At 47.7% G+C, this 23,507-nt stretch overlaps 1 protein-coding gene across 2 annotated transcripts in view; it reads right to left on the bottom strand.

Moving 5' to 3' along the window:
* Positions 1-23,507, bottom strand: part of cfap99 (cilia and flagella associated protein 99) — a 366,971-nt gene that overhangs the window by 301,920 nt on the left and 41,544 nt on the right. Inside the window, exon 2 of one of the 2 annotated variants that reach the window (XM_072515683.1) lies at positions 22,148-22,275. In XM_072515683.1, coding sequence (XP_072371784.1) covers positions 22,148-22,258 — 111 coding nt within the window. In that variant the 5' untranslated portion in view covers positions 22,259-22,275. Of the gene's footprint in view, positions 1-22,147; positions 22,276-23,507 lie in introns of those variants that run through there. The other variant, XM_072515684.1, reaches the window with a different exon arrangement.

Here is a 23,507-nt window from a genome sequence, read left to right as displayed (position 1 = left end):
CTCCCCTCGACTGCGTGCATCGTGGCCTTGGCGATGTCAGCCCTAATACGGTTGAAGGCCTGTTGAGCCTCGGCCATCAGGGGGAAAAGAGTGGACTGAATGAGTGGGCGGACCTTGTCCGCATAGTTTGGGACCCACTGGGCGTAGTAAGAAAAGAACCCCAGGCAGCATTTGAGGGCCTTGGGGCAGTGGGAGTTCCATGAGGGGGCGCATGCGGTCAGGGTCGGGCCCCAGAACTCTGTTCTGGACCACGTAGCCGAGGATGGCTAAGCGGTTCGTGCTGAATACGCACTTCTCCTTGTTGTAGGTGAGGTTTAGGAGAGTGGTGGTGTGGAGAAATTTGGCAAGGTTGGCATCATGGTCCTGTTAATCGTGGCTGCAGATGGTGACATTGTCTAGGTACGGGAAAGTGGCTCGCATCCCATACTGGTCGACCATTCGATCCATCTCCCTTTGGAAGACCGAGACCCTGTTGGTGACGACGAAGGGAACCCTAAGAAAGTGGTAAAGGCGGCCATCTGCTTCGAAGGCAGTGTATGGGCGGGTCCGCCTTACGGATGGGGAGCTGGTGGTAGGCCGATTTTAGGTCTACAGTTGAGAAGACCCGGTACTGTGCAATCTGATTGACCATATCAGATATGCGTGGGAGGGGGTACGCGTCGAGCTGCGTGTACCGATTGATGGTCTGGCTATAGTCCACGATAATTCGGTGTTTCTCCCCAGTTTTCACCACTACCACTTGGGCTCTCTAGGGGCTGTTGCTGGCCTCGATGATGCTTTCCCGAAGCAGCCGCTGGACCTCAGACCTGATGAATGTCCTGTCCTGGATGCTGTGCCGTCTGCTCCTGGTGGCGACGGGTCTGCAATCCGGGGTTAGGTTTGTGAATAGGGAAGGTGGGTCGACCTTTAGGGTCGTGAGGCCGCACACAGTAAGGGGTGGTAGGGGCCCGCCGAATTTCAATGTTAGGCTCTGGAGGTTACACTGGAAGTCCAGGCCGAGTAGCAGGGCAGCGCAGAGGTTGGGGAGGACGTAGAGGCAGAAGCCGTTGAATTGTACGCTGGATTGTGAGCGTGGCTATACAGTACCCCCGGATCGCCACAGAGTGGGACCCGGAGGCCAGGGAGATTCTCTGGTTGGCGGGGTGTACTGCGCCTTACCGTATTGGGATGGATGAAGCTTTCGGTGCTCCCGGAGTCCAGCAGACAGAAGATCTCGTGCCCATTGATCTTCACGCTTGTCGAGACGGTGGCTAGATTGTGCGGGTGAGACTAGTCAATCGTGACCGAGGTGAGTCGCGGCTGGTTGTTGCTGGTGTCGGACGATGGGGTACCCGGGGGGCATGGGTCCTGGTACGATGGTGGCGCCCATGTGCTGTGGGGGAGACAAGATGGTGGCGCCTGGAGATCCTGAGGTGTACAAGATGGCGGCGCCCACAGGCCGCACATGGCGGGGGTTGAAACAGATGGTGGCCCCCATGGGCCACATGTGGTCCGAGGAGGGGAAGATGGCGGCGCCCACGGGCCGCGCGTGGTCCGAGGAGAAGATGGCAGCGCCCACTGTCCGTACGCGGGGGGGGGCGGTCGGGGCGATCGCGTCAACTGAGCGGGCCTGGCACACCGCGGAGAAGTGTCCCTTCTTGCCTCAGGCCTTGCAAAGGGCGCTGCGGACCGGGCAGCGTTGGCAGGGGTGTTTTTGCTGCCCACAGAAGTAACATCTGGGGCCCCCAGGGTTGGCTGGCTGGCGCGTGGCACAGGCGTAGGATTGGCTGAGTGGGGTCCCCGGTGGGGCGGCCGTCTGCGGAGACCACGATGCGTAGGAGGAGTGGGCCGCGCGGCCGGGGGTGTAGGCCTGGATATTGTGCGAGGCAATTGTCATCGATAGCGCCAGCTTTTTGGTTTCCGCGAGGTCGAGCGTGGCCCCCTCTAAAAGTCACTGGTGGATGTGGTCTGACTCTATCCCCGTGACGAAAGCGTCCCCCGCATGAGGAGGTTCGAATGTTCCGTGGCCGTGACAGTCACAGTCTCTGACCAGGGAAATTAAAACACGCAAGAAATCTTCTACGGACTCACCAGGGAGCTGACTACGAGTAGAGAGTACGTGTCTGCCGAAGAGTGTGTTCGTCCGCTGGGCGTAGATCTCTTTCAGTAGCGCCATGGCTTCATCATAGGTCAGCATGTCCTGGATAAGCGGAAAAACGTTGGAGCTCAGCCGCGAATAGAGGATCTGGATCTCCTGAGCTTCCGGAATTGGGTCTGGTGCAGACCTGATGTAAGCTTCGAAACAAGCTTGCCAATGTTCAAATTCCTTTTTGGCGTTGCTTGATTGCGGATCCAGCTGCAGGCGATTCGGCTTGATGCGGAGGTCCATCTTCTGAAAACATTAGTGTAATAAATTGATGCACGATCAATTGCACAAAGATGAGAGTTGGATACAACTGAGGCTTTATTACACTAAGATGTGTGGTCTCCTACAGCAGCTGGCGAAATGGCTGCTGTAGGGGAGCACACATATTTATACTCCGCCTACTGGGCAGAGCCAGCAGGCAGAGACTACCCCAGTGCCTGTAGTCCAGGGCCTTACTACACATCTCCTAATATATACAACAGTGGTGATTACCACAGGGAGCGGACCTCTACCTCCGCCTGTGGCAATGGACGTTTCTCCAGACTTGAGGGGAGGCGGGTGTTATCACCCCCTCAGGGCCCAAGCACTATGTTGTGTCCAATTTCCCTGCTACACCATGGAATATAACTCCCCTGATAATTGAGAGGGTGGAGACACCCCCTGACTGGGAGGAGCTTTACAGTATGTAAACCCTGGCCTGGGTGTAGGTCGGGGAGGGTGTTGTAGTACATTGTGGTTATTGTGTACAGTGTAAATAAACATTGTTCTTACACAGCCTTCCGTATGTTCCATGAAGCCTCTTCCTTCGGCTACTGCAAGTAGCTCACTTGACAGGTAATTTGTTTCTTCAGGAAGATAGTCTCCATGTAATGAAAGTTTCATCAAAGTGCTCAACACACAGAATAATCAATGCACGTGAAAAAGTTACCGGACAGAAATCTCATCGGTGGGTCAGGTAACTTCATCAACGATGAATGAATGCCAATTGATTTCAAAGCTCTGAACTTCCTTTCTTAGTTTACTTGATGTTCACATCTTATTTTATTCCATTTTTTTTTAAAGGTTAACAAATGTACTGGGATTTCCTGGTCAGAAAGAATTGGGATTACTGCAAAAATCTTGAGACAATGGAACGTAGTTGTGTGCTCACTGCAGCATCACATTGGGTCAGTCAGAAAGTTGTGGTGGGAGGTGGGGTATGGGGGGTATAATTAAAAGGGTAATAGTTTCATGTGGCTAATCTATTTTCATCACCTCCAGTCAGCGCAGTGATGCAAATCACCAAACTAATTGTATGAGATGTCAACTTGACATGGAATATGAATTTTCTGAATGTTACCCCTCCCAGTTGGAAGATTGTCAGTCATTGCCCATTTAATACTATCACAAGCAGGGGATATCATAGATTATCATAGAATTTACAGTGCAGAAAGAGGCCATTCGGCCCATCGAGTCTGCACCGGCTCTTGGAAAGAGCACCCTACCCAAGGTTAACACCTCCACCCTATCCCCATAACCCAGTAACCCCACCCAACACTAAAAGCAATTTTGGACACTAAGGGCAATTTATCATGGCCAATCCACCTAACCTGCACATCTTTGGACTGTGGGAGGAAACCGGAGCACCCGGAGGAAACCCATGCACACACGGGGAGGATGTGCAGACACCGCACAGACAATGACCCAAGCCGGAATCGAACCTGGGACCCTGGAGCTGTGAAGCAATTGTGCTATCCACAATGCTACCGTGCTGTTATCACTCCCATCGAAAGTTTGACAATTTCACTGCCTCTGGTGAAGAACTGTGACATTCGGCAGCAATCATGTACAAATGACTGTTACAGAAATTGACAGTGTGTGTTCTGACCTGTAAACCATTTGCTGAAATCATTCTTCACATTTCAGTCAGAACCTCCACTGAAATAACACTGTAAGAACTCAAAGACTGCTCCTTTATTTCCTTTCCCAAAGGCGCTGATTCCTTGTTGGGCTCTCTGCTACCTTGCCCAAGTAATGATTTTTCACATGCAAGATTTCACACTAAGTGCCAGCAGGTTACTCAATTTCCCAGACTGTATACTGAATCTTGTTCTCAGTGATATGGAGAAATGAATTAAATTATACAACAACAGAGGAATTCGAAATGAAAAAAAAAATTAAAATTGCTTATTGTCACAATAAGGCTTCAAATGAAGGTTCTGTGAAAAGCCCCCAGTCGTCACATTCCGGCACCTGTTCGGGGAGGCTGGTATGGGAATTGAACCGTGCTGCTGGCCTGCCTTGGTCTGTTTTCAAAGCCAGCGATTTAGCCCTGTGCTAAACCAGCCCCTATTTAAATATGTTGAATGAATCCGGGATTAAAAAGCAAGTGTTGCCAGATTATCAGTAGAAACCCATCTGGTTACCCTAGAGAAGGAAATCTACTGTCATTATCCATTGAGACCGAAGTTCGAGGCCCATACCAACCTGGGAGTCAGAGAGGTGGCGGACCTGCGAGGAAGCAGCCTCGAGCAGAAGGATATTAATCGGGGCTGACGCTTAAGATCGACAACTACCTGGGGGTGCGAGGGGTTCAACAGTCAGCTACTCGGAACCGGTCCCCATTGAATTTGAAAGAAGAGTGAAAAAGAAATAGTGACAGCGCAGCAAAAAAGCAATTTGATTGATTGGAGAGGAAACTAGCTGTTTGGTGAGCATCTGGTATGTATCTGAAATGTAAAATGAAATGAAAATCGCTTATTGTCACAAGTAGGCTTCAATGAAGTTACTGTGAAAAGCCCCTAGTTCGGGAAGGCTGGTACGGAAATTGAACCGTGCTGCTGGCCTGCCTTGGTCTGCTTTAAAACCCAGCTATTTAGCCCAGTGAGCTAAACCAGCCCCTTTGTGTATCTAGTAAGCTTTTAAGGTTTATTCTATTTCTAAGATTTAAAATAATATAGGAACTGGAATAATATAAGGCAGCACGGTAGCACAAGTGGATAGCACTGTGGCTTCACAGCGCCAGGGTCCTAGGTTAGATTCCCCACTGGGTCACTGTCTATGCGGAGTCTGCACGTTCTCCTCGTGTCTGCGTGGGTTTCCTCCGGGTGCTCCGGTTTCCTCCCACAGTCCAAAGACGTCCAGGTTAGGTGGATTGGCCATGATAAATTGCCCTTAGTGACCTAAATGGTTAGGAGGGGTTATTGGTTACGGGGATAGGGTGGAAGTGAGGGCTTAAGTGGGTCGGTGCAGACATGATGGGCCGAATGGCCTCCTTCTGCACTGTATGTTCTATGTTCTATGTTAACTGTACTTTGGGAAGGTGTATTAAGTTAGAGCAAAGTAAAGTAAAGTTAATTTTAAAAATTATTTTAAATGATTCATTCTTGGGACGTGGGTGTTGCTGGCTGTGCCAGCATTTATTTGCTATCCCTAATTGCCCTTGAGGGGGCAGTTAAGAGTCAATCATGTTGCTGTGGGTCTGGAGTCACATGTCGACCAGACCGGGTAAGAACGGCAGATTTCCTTCCCTGAGGGACATGAGTGAACCAGATGATTTTTTATGACAATGGTTTCAAGGTTATCTTTAGATTTTTAATTCCAGATTTTATTGAATTCAAATTTCACCATTGGCCATGGTGAAAACTGGGTCCCCAGAGCATGACTCTGGGTCGCTAATCCAGTGACAATGCCATTACACCACCACCTCCCCATGGAACTGTGTGGGAGGGAGGGAATCATATTTCTGAGGCATTGGGACTGGTTCTCAGGCAGGTGGGACCGTACAAACTGGACGGGTTGCATCCTGGCAGGATCGCGACTCATGTCTTCACAGGGAGATTCACTCGTCCTGATGGGGAGGGTTTAAACTAGATTTGCAGGAAAATGGGAATCTTCAAGGGAGCTCAGATTGGAGAGAAGCAAAACTGGTAAAGGGAAGTAGAAAAGTAGAGAGCAGAAATAGAAGACAGATGAGGCACAGGAAAGCATCAAACAGAATCAGATTAGAGAATATATATATATTTTTTAAAACATTTTATTCGGATGTTTGTAGTTTTTATAATAATGACAATAACAGCAACATAAACATGGTACATAAAACATTTCCATCCCTATCACGTTCTTCGCACCCACAACAATTAAACAATAGCCCAACTCCCCTCCGCCGCTAGATTTCTGCCTCTGCTGACATTTAATTTTCTCCGAGGAAGTCGACGAACGGCTGCCACCTCCGGACGAACCCTAACATTGACCCTCTTAGGGCGAACTTTATTTTCTCGAGACTGAGAAACCCAGCCATGTCACTAACCCAGGTCTCTACTTTCGGGGGCTTCGAGTCCCTCCACATTAACAGAATCCTTCTCCGGGCTACCAGGGAGGCAAAGGCCAAAACGTCAGCCTCTTTCGCTCCCTGGACTCCCGGCTCTTCCGACACTCCAAAGATCGCCACCTCTGGACTCAGCACCACCCGTGTTGTAAATACCGTGGACATTGCCTTAGCAAAACCCTGCCAAAATCCTCCAAGCCTCGGGCATGCCCAAAACCTGTGGGATTTGCTGGACCTCTCGCGCACCTCGCACACTTGTCCTCTACCCCAAAAAACGTACTCATCGGGCCACCGTCATGTGTGCCCAGTGGATTATCTTAAATTGTATCAGGCTAAGCCTGGCACATGATGAGGATGTGTTGACCCTGCTTAAGGCATCCGCCCACAGACCCACCTCTATCTCTCCCCCCAGCTCGTCTTCCCATTTGCCCTTTAGCACCTCCACCAGAGTTACCTCCGATTCCATAATTTCTTTGTAGGATATCTGATAGCTTCCCTCTCCCACTCATGTTCTGGAAACTACCCTGTCCTGTATCCCTCGTGGTGGCAGGAGCGGAAAGGTCGGAACCTGCCTTCTCAGAAAATCCCGTACCTGCAGATATCTAAACCCATTCCCTGCTGGCAGTTGAAATTTCTCCTCCAAATCCTTCAAGCGGGGGAAGCTCCCGTCAATAAATAGATCTCTCACCCAGTGTTCCCTGGCTCTCCCCCCCCCCACCCGGCCCATCCATAACACTTCCCCAAACCAGCCCTGCTTAAACAAATACTCTATACAAGTCAGAGACATCCCCAACAATGGTGCAATTTAGATCAAACAAATAGAGATAAGAAGTACCAGGCACTCTCAGCCCTTCCCCTCCACACACAGAAAAAGATTGCAAAAAATTCCCCTGAAACCCCTGTCATAACCGCACCTTTTTAACTATTTTCTTTTTTATTTTCCCCCTACCAAAACTCCAACCAAACAAGAAACCCAAAAAGGAAATATTCATGGAAACCACAAAAAAGAACAAGGAAAACACATCGCAACCAAAATACATCAACCTAAAAAGGTCGAAAAAGCGAAAAGAACGGACCCAAACGTGCGGGCATCTCTCAAAGCAAGAGAGAAACGAAATAGACTTAAAAGTTCGTCCATGAATCCAAGAGTCCTCAGCTCTTGCTTCTTAACAAAGTCTATCGCTCTTCGGGTTCCTCGAATAGTGGTGCTGACTCTCATACGTAACTCACAGACACGCCGGAAAAAGAAGCCCGAATTTCACCTTGTTCTTGTACAAAATCTCTTTCACCTGCCTGTAGCCTCCCCTCCTCCTGGCCACCTCAGTGCTCAGGTCTTGGTAAACACGCAGGGTGCTATTGTCCCAGGTACAGCTTCGTGTGCTCTTGGCCCATTGCAGAACCCGCTCCTTGTCCAGGTACTTGTGGAACCGGACCACCATGGCTCGTGCGGGACCCCCTCGTCGCGGCTGCCTCACCTGCACTCTGTGTGCCCTGTCCACCACCGGCGGGCGAGGGAACACCTCATTCCCCAGCAGCTTCTGGAACATACCCTCCACATACGGGGTAGCATCCAGTCCCTCAGCCCCCTCCGGGAGGCCAACAATTCTTACATCGTGCTGGCGAGATCTGTTGTCCAGGTTCTCCAGTCTTTCCAGGAGCATGTTTTGCTAATCCCTCAACCTCCGAATATCCATGTCTGCCACCGTTTGAAAGTCAGCCTGCTCCTCCACCGTCTTCTCCAGCTCCTGGAGCCTATCAGCTTGATCATCTAGCCTTTTTTCCAATCAGTCCATCGACTTCTGGAGCGGTTCCAAATTATCGCGCTTCAGAGCTAAAAAGCCCTCCTGCATGGACTGTAGCAGCTGCTCCATTGTAGGCTGGGCTGTCGGCGCCTTGCTCAGCCAATGTCTCTGTGGCCAGAGAAAACAACAGCGGGGAGAGGGTACACCCTTGCCTTGTGCCTCGGTGCAGTTCAAAATATTCTGACATCCGCCGATTCGTACGCACACTTGCTAATGGTGCCTGATACAGTAACCGCACCCAATCAATGATGCCCTGACCAAACCCGAACCTTCCTAACACTTCCCACAAATAATTCCACTCCACCCGATAAAAGGCCTTTTCCACATCCATTGCAACCACCACCTCCATCTCCCCCCACCTCTGAGGGCATCATAATAACATTTAAGAGCCTTCTAACATTGGCCGTGAGTTGCCTGCCCTTTAGAAAACCCGTCTGGTCTTCCCCTATCACTCCTGGGACACAGTCCTCTATCCTTGAGGCCAATATCTTAGCCAGTAGTTTTGCGTCCACATTCAATAGAGAGATCGGCCTGTATGATCCGCATTGCTCCCGCTTCAGAATCAATGAGATCGAGGCTTGTGACATTGTTGGGGGAAGGACTCCCCCTCTCCCTTGCCTCATTAAATGTCCTCACCAGCAGTGGGCCCAATATCTACGAAAACTGCTTGTAGAATTCCACCGGGTAGTTGTCCGGCCCCCAGGCCTTGCCCGACTGCATGATCTCCAGCCCCTCCATTATTTCCTCAATTTTAATTAGCATTCCCACCCCTTCCACCAGTTCTTCCTCCACCCTCGGGAACCTCAGCTGACCCAAGAACTGCCTCATCCTCTTCATCCCCACCTGGGGATCCGACTCATATAACTTGCCATAAAAGTCCTTAAACATCTCATTCATCCCCACTGGGTCCAGGACCGCATTCCCACCTCTGTTCTTTACTCTCTCTATCTCCCTGGTCGCTTCCCTTTTCCTCAGCTGGTGTGCTAGCATTCTACTGGCCTTTTCCCCATACTCATACACCGCTTCCCTGCTCCCCTTGCCTTCCCCAGTTGTTCCACTGCCTTCCCTGTAGATAACAGCCCAAACTCCACCTGTATCTCCACCGCTCCTTCAGTAGCCCTGTATCTGGGGCTTCCGAATATCTTCTATCCACCTGGAGTATCTCCCCAACCAACCCATCCCTCTCTGCTCATTCCACCTTTTCCCTATGGGCCCGTATCGAAATTAACTCCCCTCTAACCACTGCCTTCAGAGCTTCCCATACTGTTGCTGCCGAAACTTCCCCCGTATCATTTATTTCCAAATAGTTCTGGATGGACTACACACACACCCTCATCTGCTAATAGTCCCACATCCAACCTCCATAACAGGCGCTGCCCTCTCTCCATACTAGTCCGTAGATCCACCCAATGTGGGGCATAATCCCACACCGCGATTGCCGAGTACTCGGTATCTACCACCCCTGGCAGTAGAGCCCTGCTCAGGATAAAAAAGTCGATCTGAGAATATACTTTGTGGTCATGGGAGAAAAAAGAAAACTCCTTCACTCTTGGCCGGCTGAACCTCCATGGGTCTACTCCCCCCATCTGCTCCGTAAACCCCTTTAATTCCTTCGCTACGGCTGGCACCCTCCCTGTCTTAGATTTTGACCAGTCCAATCCTGGATCAATGACTGTATTGAAATCTCCCCCCATGATCAGATTATGTGGCTCTAGGTCCGGGTTCTTACCTAACACCCGCCTCATAAATTCCACATCATCCCAGTTTGGTGCATATACATTCACGAGTACCACCCGCATCCCCTCAAGCTTCCCACTCACCATTATGTACCTGCCCCCCGCGTCTGACATGATTCTCCCTGCCTCAAATGCCACCCGTTTGTTAATCAGGATCGTGACCCCCTTGGTCTTAGAGCCCAGCCCTGAATGAAATACCTGGCCGACCCACCCCTTCCTCAATCTGGTTTGGTCTATAACCTTTAGATGTGTCTCTTGTAACATTGCCACGTCTGCCTTCAGTCCCCTCAGAAGCGCGAACATGTGAGCCCTCTAGCCGGCCCATTTAACCCTCTGACGTTCCAAGTAATCAGCCATATTGGGGGAGTCCCCCCCCCCCCCCCCCACCCCCGCCGATTAGCCATCACCCTTCTTAGGCTAACTGCCAGCTCGCGTCCCTTGCCTCCTTGGGCCCGCCCTCGGGCATCCGCCGTCCTCGACCTCCCCTTTGTCCCCTAGCAACAGTTTTCCCCCTGTCAGCAGAGCAGCTCCCCCCACCCCTCCCTCCCCCCTAGTAACAGCCACCAGAAACCCAACCGCCCATATCAAACTTATCACCTGCTCACCCCCCACTGCGCTTCAGTGAGCTAGCTAACCTAGCTAGCCTGGTAGCTCCCGCCCATGGTACCAGACATCCTATCTCCCTATTGTTCTCCCTCCTCACCCCCCGCTTGGACATACATATTACATACATATTCAAAGCAACACAGTCCCCAGTAAACAAACAATAGAAAAAATCCCTCCACCCAACTTCCAATGGAACAGAGTTAGCTTTACATTTCTGAGCAGCTGCTCAAACATCTTATCACAATGAAAACCAAAGAAAAAAGGAAAGGGCAAAAGCAACCAAAGGAAGAAAAAAAAGAACAAGAAACAAAAAACAACCCTTTGTTACAAAGAGCACTGCATATTCAAAACAATACAGAAGCGATTTTGACCAAATCACCACCGCAATGCCCTCCCCCGCAGTTCAGTGACCCTAATCCCCTGCTAATTTCCTTTTGTCCTTGATAAAGTTCATCTCTTTGTCTTGTGATTCAAAATAAAGTTCCTGGCCCTCAAGCGTGACACAAAGACGCGCTGGATACAACATCCCAAACTTCTCCCCCTTCTTGAAGTGGGACAATTTTGCCCTATTAAATTCGGCTCGCCTTCTGGCCAGTTCTGCGCCCAGGTCCTGTTAGATGCGCAACTCACAGTTCTCCCACTTACAGCTCCGTACCTGCTTGGCCCACCGCAAAATCTGTTCCTTGTCCAGTAATTGGTGCATTCGCACCACCATCGCCCTCGGCGGTTCATTCGCTCACGGCTTCCTTGCAAGAGCTCTATGCACTCTGTCCACTTCCAAAGGTTGCGTAAATGCCCCATCTCCCATCAACTTTTCCAGCATACTTGCCACATATGCCCTCGTGTCTGATCCCTCACTGCTCTCAGGGAGGCCTGTCTCCTGGACTTGTTCTCCAAGTCCTCCAGCTTCTCATGCAACCTTTTCTGGTTGTCCTTCATGAGCCCCACCTCGGCCTCCAAAGCGGTTAGATAGTCCTTGTGTTCGGACACCTTTTCCTCCACCTTCTAATCGCCCGGTCGTGGGTTTCTAAACCCTGTTCCACCCAATCAATCGATGCCTTAATCGGGTCCAGCGTATCTTTCTTTAGCTTGGCGAAACTCTCCTCAAAGAACTTCACCAGCTGTACCGTCGACCACTGTGCCACCACCCCAGGCTCCTGCACCTCCGCCACGCTTTCCAGCACTGCGGTCCTGCACGCGTCTTTCTTGCTTGACTATGTCTCCTTACAAGGCCACTTCGAGTCCGATGCTCCATACACTGGTGGGGGATTTCTCCTCACAGTCTCACTCTCCACCGATTTATCCAGTGAAATTCCGAAACAAATGGGAGAGAAAGTCCAAACATTTTGTCATAAGCGGGAGCTACCAAATGTGTGACCTCCTACTCCATGGCCGCCAACGGAAGTCTCAGAGAATAAAATTTAAAAAGCAGAGTTTGAATGCACATTCACATTCGCAAAAAGGCCGATGATTTGAATACACAAACTGAAGCAAATTGGTAAGTTTTAATTGCCATTACGGAGATATGGCTATAGGGTGGCCTAGATTGGAAATTGAATATCCAAGGATATTCAGCATTTAGGAAGGATAGGTAAAAGGGAAAAGGAGGCGGGGTAATAAAAGACGAGGTCAGTGCATTGGGAAGAGAGGATCTTAGATCGTAGGATCAAGATGTAGAATCAGTTTGGGTAGAGCTAAGAAACAGCAAGGGTCAGGCAGAGATTGATGGAAGTTGTTTATAAGCCACCAAACTGTAATGATAATGTTCGGCATGGTGTAAATGAGGAAATTAGAGATGCATTTAACATGGGTAATACAGTAATAATGGTGATTTCAATTTATACACATTCTGGGTTAACCAAATCAGCACTAATGCTGTGGAGGAGAAATTCTTAGAATGTGTATGAGATAGGTTTCTGGAATAGTACACTGAGGATCCAATTGGGGATCGGGCTATTTTGGATTTAGTTTTGTGTAATGAGAACGGGTGAATTAATAACCTTGCTGTAAAGCATCCTTATGACCATATGAGAACCAGAGCTACGGATCAGAGGATAGGGTAGCTGTTGAACAGGCAGAAATAGTATGCAGTGAGTCTGTGAGGAAGGATAGACAGTTGATAGGGCAAATTTGCACTCAGTGGAATGGGTTAATGTGTGTCTGTTTCAATGCAAAGAGTGTCAGGAATAAGGGAGATGAACTTAGAGCATGGATCAGTACTTGGAACTACGATGTTATGGCCATTGTGGAGACATGGATTTCACAGGGACAGGAATGGTTGTTAGATGTTCCGGAGTTTAGATGTTTTAAGAAGAATATGGAGGGAGATAAAAGAGGAGGGGGAGTGGCACTGTTAATTAAGGAGTGCATCACAGCTGCAGAAAAGGAGGTAGTCCATAAGACCATAAGACATAGAAGCAGAATTAGGCCACTCTGCCCATCGAGTCTGTCCGCCATTCAATCATGGCTGATATTTTCTCATCCCCGAGAACTAGTAGTCGAGGAGGATTTGTCTACTGAGTCAGTATGGGTGGAAGCCAGAAACAAGAAAGGAGCAGTCACTTTATTGGGAGTTTTCTAAAAACCGCCCAATAGCAGCAGGGAGATGGAGGAATGGATTGGGCAGCAGATCTTGGAACGGTGCAGACGGAACGGTGCAGAAGTAACAGAGCTGTTGTCATGGGTGACTTCAACTTCCCTAATATTGACTGGAACCTCCTTAGTGCAAATGGTTGGGATGGAGCAGATTTTGTCAGGTGTGTACAGGAAGGATTCCTGACTCAATATGTAGATAGGCCGATTAAGGAGGAGGCTATATAGGATTTGGTGCTTGACAACGAACCAGGCCAGGTGTCTGATGTCTCGGTGGGAGAGCATTTCGGTGACAGTAACCACAACTCCTTGACCTTTACCATAGACATAGAGAGGGTTAGGAACAGGCAGTATGGGAAGGTATTTAATTGGGGGAGGGGAAATTATACTGCTATTAGACAGGAGTTGAGGAGCATAAATTGGGAACAGTTGTTCTCGGGGAAATGCACAATAGTAATGTGGGGGTTGTTCAAGGAGCACTTGCTGTGAGTGCTGGATAGTTTTGTCCCACTGAGACAAGGAAGGAACGGTAAGGTGAAGGAGCCTTGGGTGACAAGAGAAGTGGAGCTTCTAGTCAAGGGGAAGAAGGAAACTTATGTAAGGTTGAGGAAGCAAGGATCTGGCACGGCTCTAGAGGGTTACAAGGTAGCCAGGAAGGAACTCAAAAATGGACTTAGGCGAGCTACAAGGGGTGCATGAAAAAGCCCTGGCGGGAAGGATTAAAGAAAACCTCAAGGCGTTCTACACTTATGTGAGAAATAAGAGGATGATCAGAGTGAGAGTAGGGCCGATCAGGAATAGTGGAGGGAACTTGTACCTAGAGTCTGAGGAAGTAGGGGAGGCCCTAAATGAATGTTTTGCTTCAGTGTTCACTAGAGAGAGGGACCTTGTTGCTAGTGAGAACACTGTGAACCAGGTTAATAGGCTCAAATAGGTTGATATTAAGAAAGAAGATGTGCTGGAAATTTTGAAAAGTCCCCTGGGCCTGATGGGATATACCCAAGGTTACTATGGGAAGCGAGGGAGGAGATTGCTGTGCCGTTGGCGATGATCTTTGCGTCCCCACTCTCCACTGGAGTAGTACCGGATGATAGAGGGAGGCGAATGTTGTTCCCTGTTCAAGAAAGGGAATAGGGAAATCCCTGGGAATTACAGACCAATCAGTCTTACGCCTTTGGTGAGCAAAATATTGGAAAGGTTTCTGAGAGATAGGATTTATGATTATTTAGAAAAACATAGTTTGATTAAAGATAGTCAGCATGGCTTTGTGAGGGGCAGGTCATGCCTCACAAGCCTCATTGAATTCTTTGAGGATGTGACGAGGCATATTGATGAAGGTCGGGTAGTGGATGTGGTGTATATGGATTTCAGTAAGGCATTTGATAAGGTTCACCATGGAAGATTCATTCAGAAAGTTAGGGGGCATGGTTTACAGGGAAATTGGCTGTCTGGATAGAGAATTGGCTGGCTGAAAGAAGGCAGAGAGTGGTAGTGGATGGAAAGTATTCCGCCTGGAGGTCGGTGACCAATGGTGTCCCGCAAGGATTTGTTCTGGGACCTCTGCTCTTTGTGTTTTTTATAAATGACTTGGATGAGGAAGTGGAAGGGTGGGTTAGTAAGTTTGCCGATGACACAAAGGTTGGTGGAGTTGTAGATAGTGTCGATTAGTGCAGGTTACAACTGGACCTTGACAGGATGCAGAGCTGGGCTGAGAAGTGGCAGATGGAGTTCGACCGAGATAACCTATATCACTTGAAGGAGCAAATATTGCAGGATATGGGAAAACAGTGGGAGAGTGAGACTAACTAGAAAGAGATGCCACAGACTTGACGGGTCAAATGACTTCCTTCTATGTTGTGTTATTCTACCATTCTAAAATCTCATTACTATTTATGGGACCTCGTGAGCAAACTAGCTGCTAAACTAGATTTGAATAAAGTAGGTCATTGCCTGTGAAACATTTTGAATTGCCCTGAGGAATTCCCTATATGGACCATAGAATACCTACAGTGCAGAGAGGGGCCATTCGGCCCATTGAGTCTGCATTGACCCTCTGAAAGAACACCCTAACCAGGTCACACACCCCTGTAATCTAACCTGTACATCCTTGACACCAAAGGGCAATTTAACATGGCCAATTCACTTAACATGCTCATCTTTGGACTGTGGGTGGAAACCCACGCAGGCATGGGGAGAAAGTGCAAACTCCACACAGACAGTCACTCAAGGCCAGAATTGAACTCGGGTCCTTGGCACTGTGAGGCAGCAGTGCTAACCACTGTGCCACTGTGCCCATGAACGTGCAAGTTTTCTCCATTTGAGGAAAGAATAAGCTATAATCAAGGAGGGGAAAGGAAATAAATTGTATTTAATTCAGAGCAGCCTAATTCACAAGAGCACATTTGCAGTTTTGCCTGACCTTCAACATTCACAGCACTTGCAATAATCTATCAGCAAATACAATTTACAGTGCATGCTTATGGTGATGTTATAAGAAGAATCTATTTTTAATTTAAAATAAAGGTTATCTTGGCCCCTCATGTTCAAGGAATCATCAATCGACATATTTTTAAAGGGGCCTCAGCACTTCACAGATTGAGAAATCGTAATCAAATATATAGAAAAAATGTGCTCATCAGTCACTTAACAATTTTCTCTTTTTCTTTACCATCACTCTTCTCCCCTCCCTACTGCACTCCTTGCCTGGGTACAGTTTCATCAGCACCAGTCTCTTGTTCAGTGCCCTGGCACTGTGGCACAGTGGTTAGCACTGCTGCCCCACAGCACCAGAGACCGTGTTCAATTCCATCCTTGGGTGACTGTTGGTGTGGAGTTTCTTTGCCCCGTGTCTCCGTGGGTTTCCTCTGGGTGCTCCAGTTTCCTCCCACAGTCCAAAGATGTGCGGGTTAGGTGGATTGGCCATGATAAATTGTCCCTCCGTGTCCGTGGATGTGCAGTTAAGTTATGGGGTTACGGGGATAGGGTGGAGTGGATGGTGGAGTGGACATGAGTAAAGTGCTCTTTCATCGGTGCAGACTCAATGGGCCATATGGCCTCCTTCTGCACTGCAGGGATTCTAAGTATTGAAAGTACTCTAGTCGGGGGAGATCTGGATTTGATTTGGGGGAGACTGGGGAGTCGACTCGGGCAACCTGGTTGGGGGGAAGGGGATGAGGACTAAGTGTGAAAAGCACCATTCCTGAGGTTGTCTTCTGCTGTGGGATCATAGGATTCTTGGAAGGGCCTCACTGAGGGAATGGAAGCCTGGAGCAGTGTGATGAGTGGGTGGGCAGTCATCGCAGACTGATGATTCTACTAAAATCTGGGGGCGTGGAGCCTCTGGAGGCAGGGTGTTGACAAGGGCAGGGCTAATGGAAAAACATGTCAGTGCTCAGTAACCCATTCAGCTGTAACTCAATAATTGACATACCTGACTATTCACGTAATTATACCAACTCAAGCACCACTTATGAGTGTGAGTGCCAATGATTGCTGCTCAGCATTTAACCTTTGATGCACAGACCTCCAAAATCAACAACTGCCATGATGTACAAGTACCATTGGTCGACTGAGAAAGCAAATACATAAGGTGGCCAGAGTTAGAAAGGTGCTGCTCCAGAGGGGAAGGCAGCCAGGAGGTTTGGGGCTTCCGAACCTGATGTATTATTACTGGGCGGCGAAAGTGGAGAAGGTGCGGAGCTGGGTCAGAGGGGTTGATTCCCAGTGAGTCAGAATGGAGGAGAGTTTGTGCAGGGGGCCGGGATTGAAGGCACTAGCAACAGCGCCGCTCCCGATGGCTCCGGGGAAATACTCAGGGAGTCCGGTAATAATAGCTTCATTGAGAATTTGGAGGCAGTTTCGCCAACACTTTGGGTTGGGTGCAGGTTCATGGGAAATGCCGATTCCGGGGAACCACAGATTTGAGCCAGGGAAGTGGGATGGAAATTTTCGGAAATGAGAGAAGGGGATTAAGATTTGTTTCTTGGGGGTTGTTTTGCAGGATTGAAGGAGCTGGAAGCGAAGTATGGTCTGGAGCAGGGGGAAATGTTTAGATACATGCAGGTTCTAGATTTTGCCAGAAAGGAGATACAGAGCTTCCCAGTGGAGCCGGCCTCCACATTGTTGGAGGAGGTGCTGACGACAGGGGGACTGGAGAAGGGGGTAGTGTCGGCAGTTTACGGAACTATTTTGGAAGAGGAGAAGGCACCACTGGAAGGGATCAAAGCAAAGTGGGAGAAAGAGTTGGGAGAGGGTATGGAGGAGGGGTTCTGTTGTGAGGTGCTCCGGAGAGTGAACGCCTTCACCACGTGCGCGAGGTTGGGGCTGATACAGCTGAAGGTGGTATATAGAGCACACCTCACATGGGCGAGGATGAGCCGATTCTTTGAAGAGGTAGAAGATGTGTGTGAACGTTGCGGGGGGCCCCCCGCAAATCACGTTCGTATGTTTTGGTCCTGTCCAAAGCTGGAGGATTACTGGAAGGAGGATTTTAGGGTAATCTCTAAAGTGGTGCACGTGAAACTGGACCCAAGCCCTCAGAAGGCCATATTCGGGGTGTTGGACCAGCCGGGGTTGGAAAGGGGTATGGAGGAAGATGTTGTAGCCTTCGCCTCGTTGATCGCCTGAAGGCGGAACCTGATGGGATGGAGAGCAACCTCTCCACCCTGTGCCCTGGCGTGGCGGGGAGACCTGCTGGAATTCTTGACGCTTGAGAAGGTTAGGTTTGAACTGAGGGGAAGGATGGAGGGGTTCTACAATTCATGGGCATTATTCATTAAGCACTTTCAAGAACTGGATAACATCGAACATTTGATGGGGAGCGGGGGGGGGGCCTGTGTACGTTAATGGTGACTATGGGTGATCCCTAATTCCTTTTTGTCATTAATTTATGTTAACATGCGGGCTAATGTTTGGGGTTTGGTGGGAGGATGGGATCGTTGTTATTGATATGGGGATTGACATTATATTCGTTACTGATTATTGTTTATTGTTGGTGGGTGCAAATTTGGGAGAAAATGTGAAAAAGAAGAATAAAAATATATTTTTTTTAAAAAGAGAAAGCAAATACATTCCCTTAGACAGTTGGCAAGCGCATTTTGCCAGAGTAGAGCACTCCTAACCTTAGCTGTGTGCTGAGGTGAATGAAGCATGCGAATGAAGGACTGGGCATCAATGTGGTGACCAGGATGTGAGTCAGCAGTCTTTGAAGGACAGCTTCAGATGATGAATGGGCAAAGAGTGGCCCTCTTGAAGAAGGCTTGACAAGTTCCTGCAATGCATCTTGTATGTGACACACACTGTTGCCACTGTGCGTTGGTGATGAAGGGATGTTTAAAGGTGGTGTATGGGGTGCCAGTCAAGCGGGACTCTGTCTCCTGAACGGTGTTGAGCTTCTTGAGTGTTGTTGGGGCTGTCACCATCCAAGCAATTGGAGAGTATTCCTTTACACACCTGACTTCTTCTTTGTAGATGGTGGACAGGCATTGGTGAGCCAGGAGGTGCGTTCTGCCACAGAATTCCAGCCTCTGACCTGCTCTTCTATTTATATGCTTGACCCAGTTCAGTTTCTAGTCAATGGTAACCTCCAGGATATTGATGGTGGGAGATTCAGCGTTGGCACTGCCATAGATATCAAGGGGAGATTATAAGATTCTCTCCTGTTGGAAATGATCCTTGTGTGGCACGAAAGGTACTTGCTACTTATCAGCACAACCCTGAATATTGTCCAGGTCTTGCTGCATGTGGACATGGACTGCTGCAGTACCTGTGAGTTGTAAATGGTGTCCAACATTGTGCAGTCATCAGCGAACATCCTTGCTTTTGAACTTATGATGGAGAGAAGGTTATTGATGAAGCAGCTGAAAATGGTTGGACCTAGGACACTACCCTGAGGAAAGGTTGCAGTGATGTTCTGTGACTGAGATGATTGACCTCCAATAATCACAAGCAATGCCCTTTGTGCCAGGTATAACACTAATCAGTGGAGAGTTCCCCCCCTGATTCCCATTGATTCCAGTTTTGCTAGGGTTCCTTGATATCACACTCAATCAAATGCTTCCTGATGTCAAGGGCAGTGTTACAGACACCTCGTCATCTTTGAGCAGTGGGTAAGATACTGGACCAAAGCCACAACTTTTTAAGTTTTAAGGCGGAGAGATTGATTTGTTCCAGGAGTGATGTCATAAGAAATAGGGCTTGGTTATTTTATTAACAAACTTTTTATTAAAACAAAAGAAAAATTAAATTGAAACTTTTAAACTTCAACCCTAACAATAATAGATAATATGTAGTTTCTTAACTTTAACACACAAATTCCCATTAAACAGCACTTTAAATGAACATGCAGCTCTGATTCCACTTACACAGGTAGGTAAAGGCAAATGGCTTTACGAAGCAATTTTTCTTCTGTTACGATAATTCTTTCAGAAACCTTTTCCAAAGCCTGCCTCAGTGGCAACTTTCATGTCCTCTCTCGGTCGCTTTCCAAAGCCTTTTACCTGTACATGTTCAAAACAGGGGGCTGGATTCTCCGTTGGTGAGATCCGCCATTTCGCCGGCAGCGCACTCACGCCTGCGGATTTCCCGATGGCGTGGGGGTGCCCACAATGGGAAACCCCATTGGCTGGCTGCTGGGAGAGAGGATCCCGCTGCCTGTGGGGGCGCACAGCACCAGAAAATGGGTGCGGCGGACGGAGAATCCTGCCCAGGATTCTTTCTCTCTCTAAGCTCTCCCCAGCCCCTCAAACAAAGGTACTCTCCTGGGGTTTCCAGACTTGAACCCATCATTCTTATCTTGGTGTTTAAGTGCCCACTCCCGTTTATACAAAAGAACAGAGCCATGTTATTGATATGCAACTAACCTCCATTTACGGACAAAGAGGCCATTAGACTCTGCTTACAATGTAACTCATGCCAGGTGTGGGCATATCCCTCTGACTCCATGCGAGCAGTTTTTTTTCCTCAGTCTGTTTAAGCCCTAAATTATCCGCTACATCTTCGATCCCATATCTGGACCCAATTTCCTAATATCTCCCTTGCGTAACAGCAGTCACTCTCACCTCAACTCTGGGGTTGAGCTGTTTTGTCCATGTTTGGATCAAGGCTGTAATGAAATCAGGTACTGAGTGGCCCTAGTGGAACCAAAACTGAATGAGCTGTAAAAGTGTTGCTTGGTAGCATTGTCAATGGCACTTGTCAACACTTGCTGATGATCGAGAGTAGATTGATGGGGCAGTAATTGGCCTGATTGGATTTGTCCATTTCATAAGCAGAATATACCTGGGCAATTTCCCATATTGAAAGGGCTTATCCTGTTGATTTCTTTATTTCTTATTTTGTTTACTTTGATGTTATCGTTTTGGTCCATGGATCATTAATGGAGACATACCTTTAAGTCGAGCAGGAGAAGTGAGGAACTCAAAAGTTGCAAAATAGTACACTGTGCTGCAAAGATTTAGATTTTGTACAGAAGAATTCAGATTTAAGGCACCCGACAGATTGGAGGAATTTGGTTTGATTGGTTGGCTGGTTACCAATGGATTGGCCAAGGACTGTATTCTGCCTAGAAACAGACAGCAATTAGGTCCTGCCAGATGAGGTGTTTTCAGAGAACCCAGCAGAAAGCTCCTGGATGTGGAGAGGAGAAATTTTGTGTTGCACTCTCTCTCTTTCTCCCAAATGTTTCCTGCCTCCTGTCTCTGAGTCTGCAGATAAGTCTTGAGACCCTAATGGGTCTGCAGTGAAAACAATTACAGACTGAAAACAAAGTCTTACAACTGGAGGCCTCTACTGAAGAAAGATCTAACTGGAAGACATCCGTCTGAAACAGAGACGCTTATCCTTTTACTTTTAGTATTATTTTTACACCCCTCTTTCCGGTCTGTGTTTGTCTGTCTTGTGTGTGCAGAGGTTGGAGCAGGTTAAATGGGTGGGGGGAGATAATATTTAACCAGTTGTATTTACTGCCTATTTAATTCTCGTTAGTTAATAATATGTTAATTCTATTTAAATTTACAAACCTGGTGATTGTAGTTATTAGGCAGCCAAAGACTTAAGGTTTTCTTTAAATTAAGAGTTAATTTCAACTGTGTTGCGACTCTGGGTCAAGTGGGGCTAGAATTGATTGTGCAGAAGACCACGGTGCCATAACAACATTGTCCTGTATAGTTGGACTGGAACAGCTTGGTTAGGGGTGTGGCTAGTTCTGGAGCCTTTCAGCAGTGCCGGAATCTTGTCAGGATATAGCCTTTTTCGTATTCAGTGCCTTCAGCTGTTTCTTGAGATAATGTGGAGTGAATCAAATTGGCTGAAGACTTGCATCTGTGATCCTGAAGACCATAGGTCAAGATGCCTCATCCACCCAGTAACTCTGGCTAATGATGGTTGCTAATGCTTCAGCCTGGGCTCCCCCATCATTGAAGATGGGGATATTTGTGGAGCCTCTTCCTCCAGTTAGTCATTTAATTGTCCACCACAGTTCACGACAGGAGTAGCAGGGCTCATCTGAAATATAGCACCTCCAACAGTGCGGGGCTCCCTGAGTATAGCATAGCAGCACTTATGTTATTTTGCTTATCTCCCTGGAGTGCTGCAAACTCCCACAACATTTTGACTCGGGGTGAGGATGCTACCAGCTGAGCAGAAGAAATTAAAGAAAAGGGGTGTCTTTCAATATATGTTTACATTTTCTACAGAAACTAATCAATTGAGTGAAATTTAGCATAAATTAAAAATTAATTCATTGGCAATGTATTTGCAAAAATAAAATTAAACAAAATTGCATATTTGAAACTGCAGACAGTGACATCTCCATTAACGAAGACTCAGTATTAGCATTTTAGTGAAGGAAGACGACAATTTTCTCAACTGAGTGGGAACATAATATTTGGTTAAGGGTAGCTTGAAGCTCTGCAGTCTCCTTCTGAAATGCACTCATGTTTTGCTGTCGAAATCAGTTCACTGCGAGAACTTCTTCTCTCACCTGATATTTTTCAGCAATTTCGCTTATGAAGTGATCGGTGCTGTTATTTTGAGGATCAAACTGATCCAACAAGTGGACAATATCTGAAAGAAGCCGTGAGTAAGTTGACATGTTCAAATGGAAAGAACCTGTTGGGAAGAAAGGGTGAAGAAATGAATTCATTTTACAGCGTATGGCAGCATCCATCAGATTTATTAAAAGACTTTGCAGAAGAAATTTTGTCACATATTTCAGGAACTTCACACGTAACAAATAGATTTGAAGGACGATTGACCATGTAAGCAATCCTGACAGTATTTTTGTGTACACCAAGATCCAAAGAGATTAAAGGCTGGTTAATTTGGTTTTTGGCAATGTTAGTCGAGAAAGGAATTTTGGCCAAATGATAAATGACGTACAACATCCCACACCACTATTTGAAGATGAGTAAGGAAGTTCTTCCCAGGATTCTGGGCATTGTTTATCCCTCAACCAGCATCACAAAAACGGATTATCTCTGCTCATTATGGGATCTTGCTGTGCAGATTGGTTGCTGTGTTTCCTACATTGCATACCGAGACTTCACGGGTACTTAATTGATTGTGAAACGCTGGGATGCTCTGAGGTCTTGAAGAACGCCAGATAAATTGAAGTCTTTCTTTTCTTTAACACATTAGGGGATTCACTGCTTTTATTGCTTTGTCGCTGGAACAAGTGGTTTCATCTGAATAATTGAACCTTGGCCAAAATCGAAGCCTGTCACTATCACATTGCAATGTCAGACTGAGATTACATATCGAATCCTGGAGTAGGGCTTGAACAAACAATTTTTTGACTCACAGGCAAAAGTAAACACCAACTCAGCTGGTACTTTACTGCCAAGGTTTATCCACAAGCTAACACAGTGTGATCAGAAAACAATCCAGCCCAAAGAGACCATTTAGCATATTATACCTCTGCCAGCTCTTTGAAAGAATTAGCCCCATTCCCTGCCCTTCCACCAGAGCCTTGCCAATTTTTGCTCTGAAAGTATTTCTCCAATTCCCTTTTGAAATCTTACATTTAATCTGTTTCCTCCACCCTTTCAGATAATTACAACACAATGGCCGCCATTCAATGTGGGCAGGGCGGATAAATAGAGGGAAGGGCCAAAATCGAGATTGAATTCACCTGACCCGCTCCCGATGACAAGTTCCGGATCTCGCCCAAAAGTGGCAAGCATATCATTAACCCTAATTTGCATTCATTTCAATTTCATTAGCCAGATTGAAGTCGGACGCAGCGGTCGCTTGGGAATTACCCGACTACTAACTGTACAGTTGTGTGTTGGGGAGTTTGCTCCCCAAATTGTTTATGTTTTGTAACCTTGAACATCTCAACA

Source organism: Scyliorhinus torazame, chromosome 9, assembly GCF_047496885.1.
Source record: "Scyliorhinus torazame isolate Kashiwa2021f chromosome 9, sScyTor2.1, whole genome shotgun sequence".
In the NCBI taxonomy this organism is placed as follows: Eukaryota; Metazoa; Chordata; class Chondrichthyes; order Carcharhiniformes; family Scyliorhinidae; genus Scyliorhinus; species Scyliorhinus torazame.
Note: the sequence above shows the minus strand (reverse complement) of the source record. Positions and strands in the feature narration are given on the sequence as shown.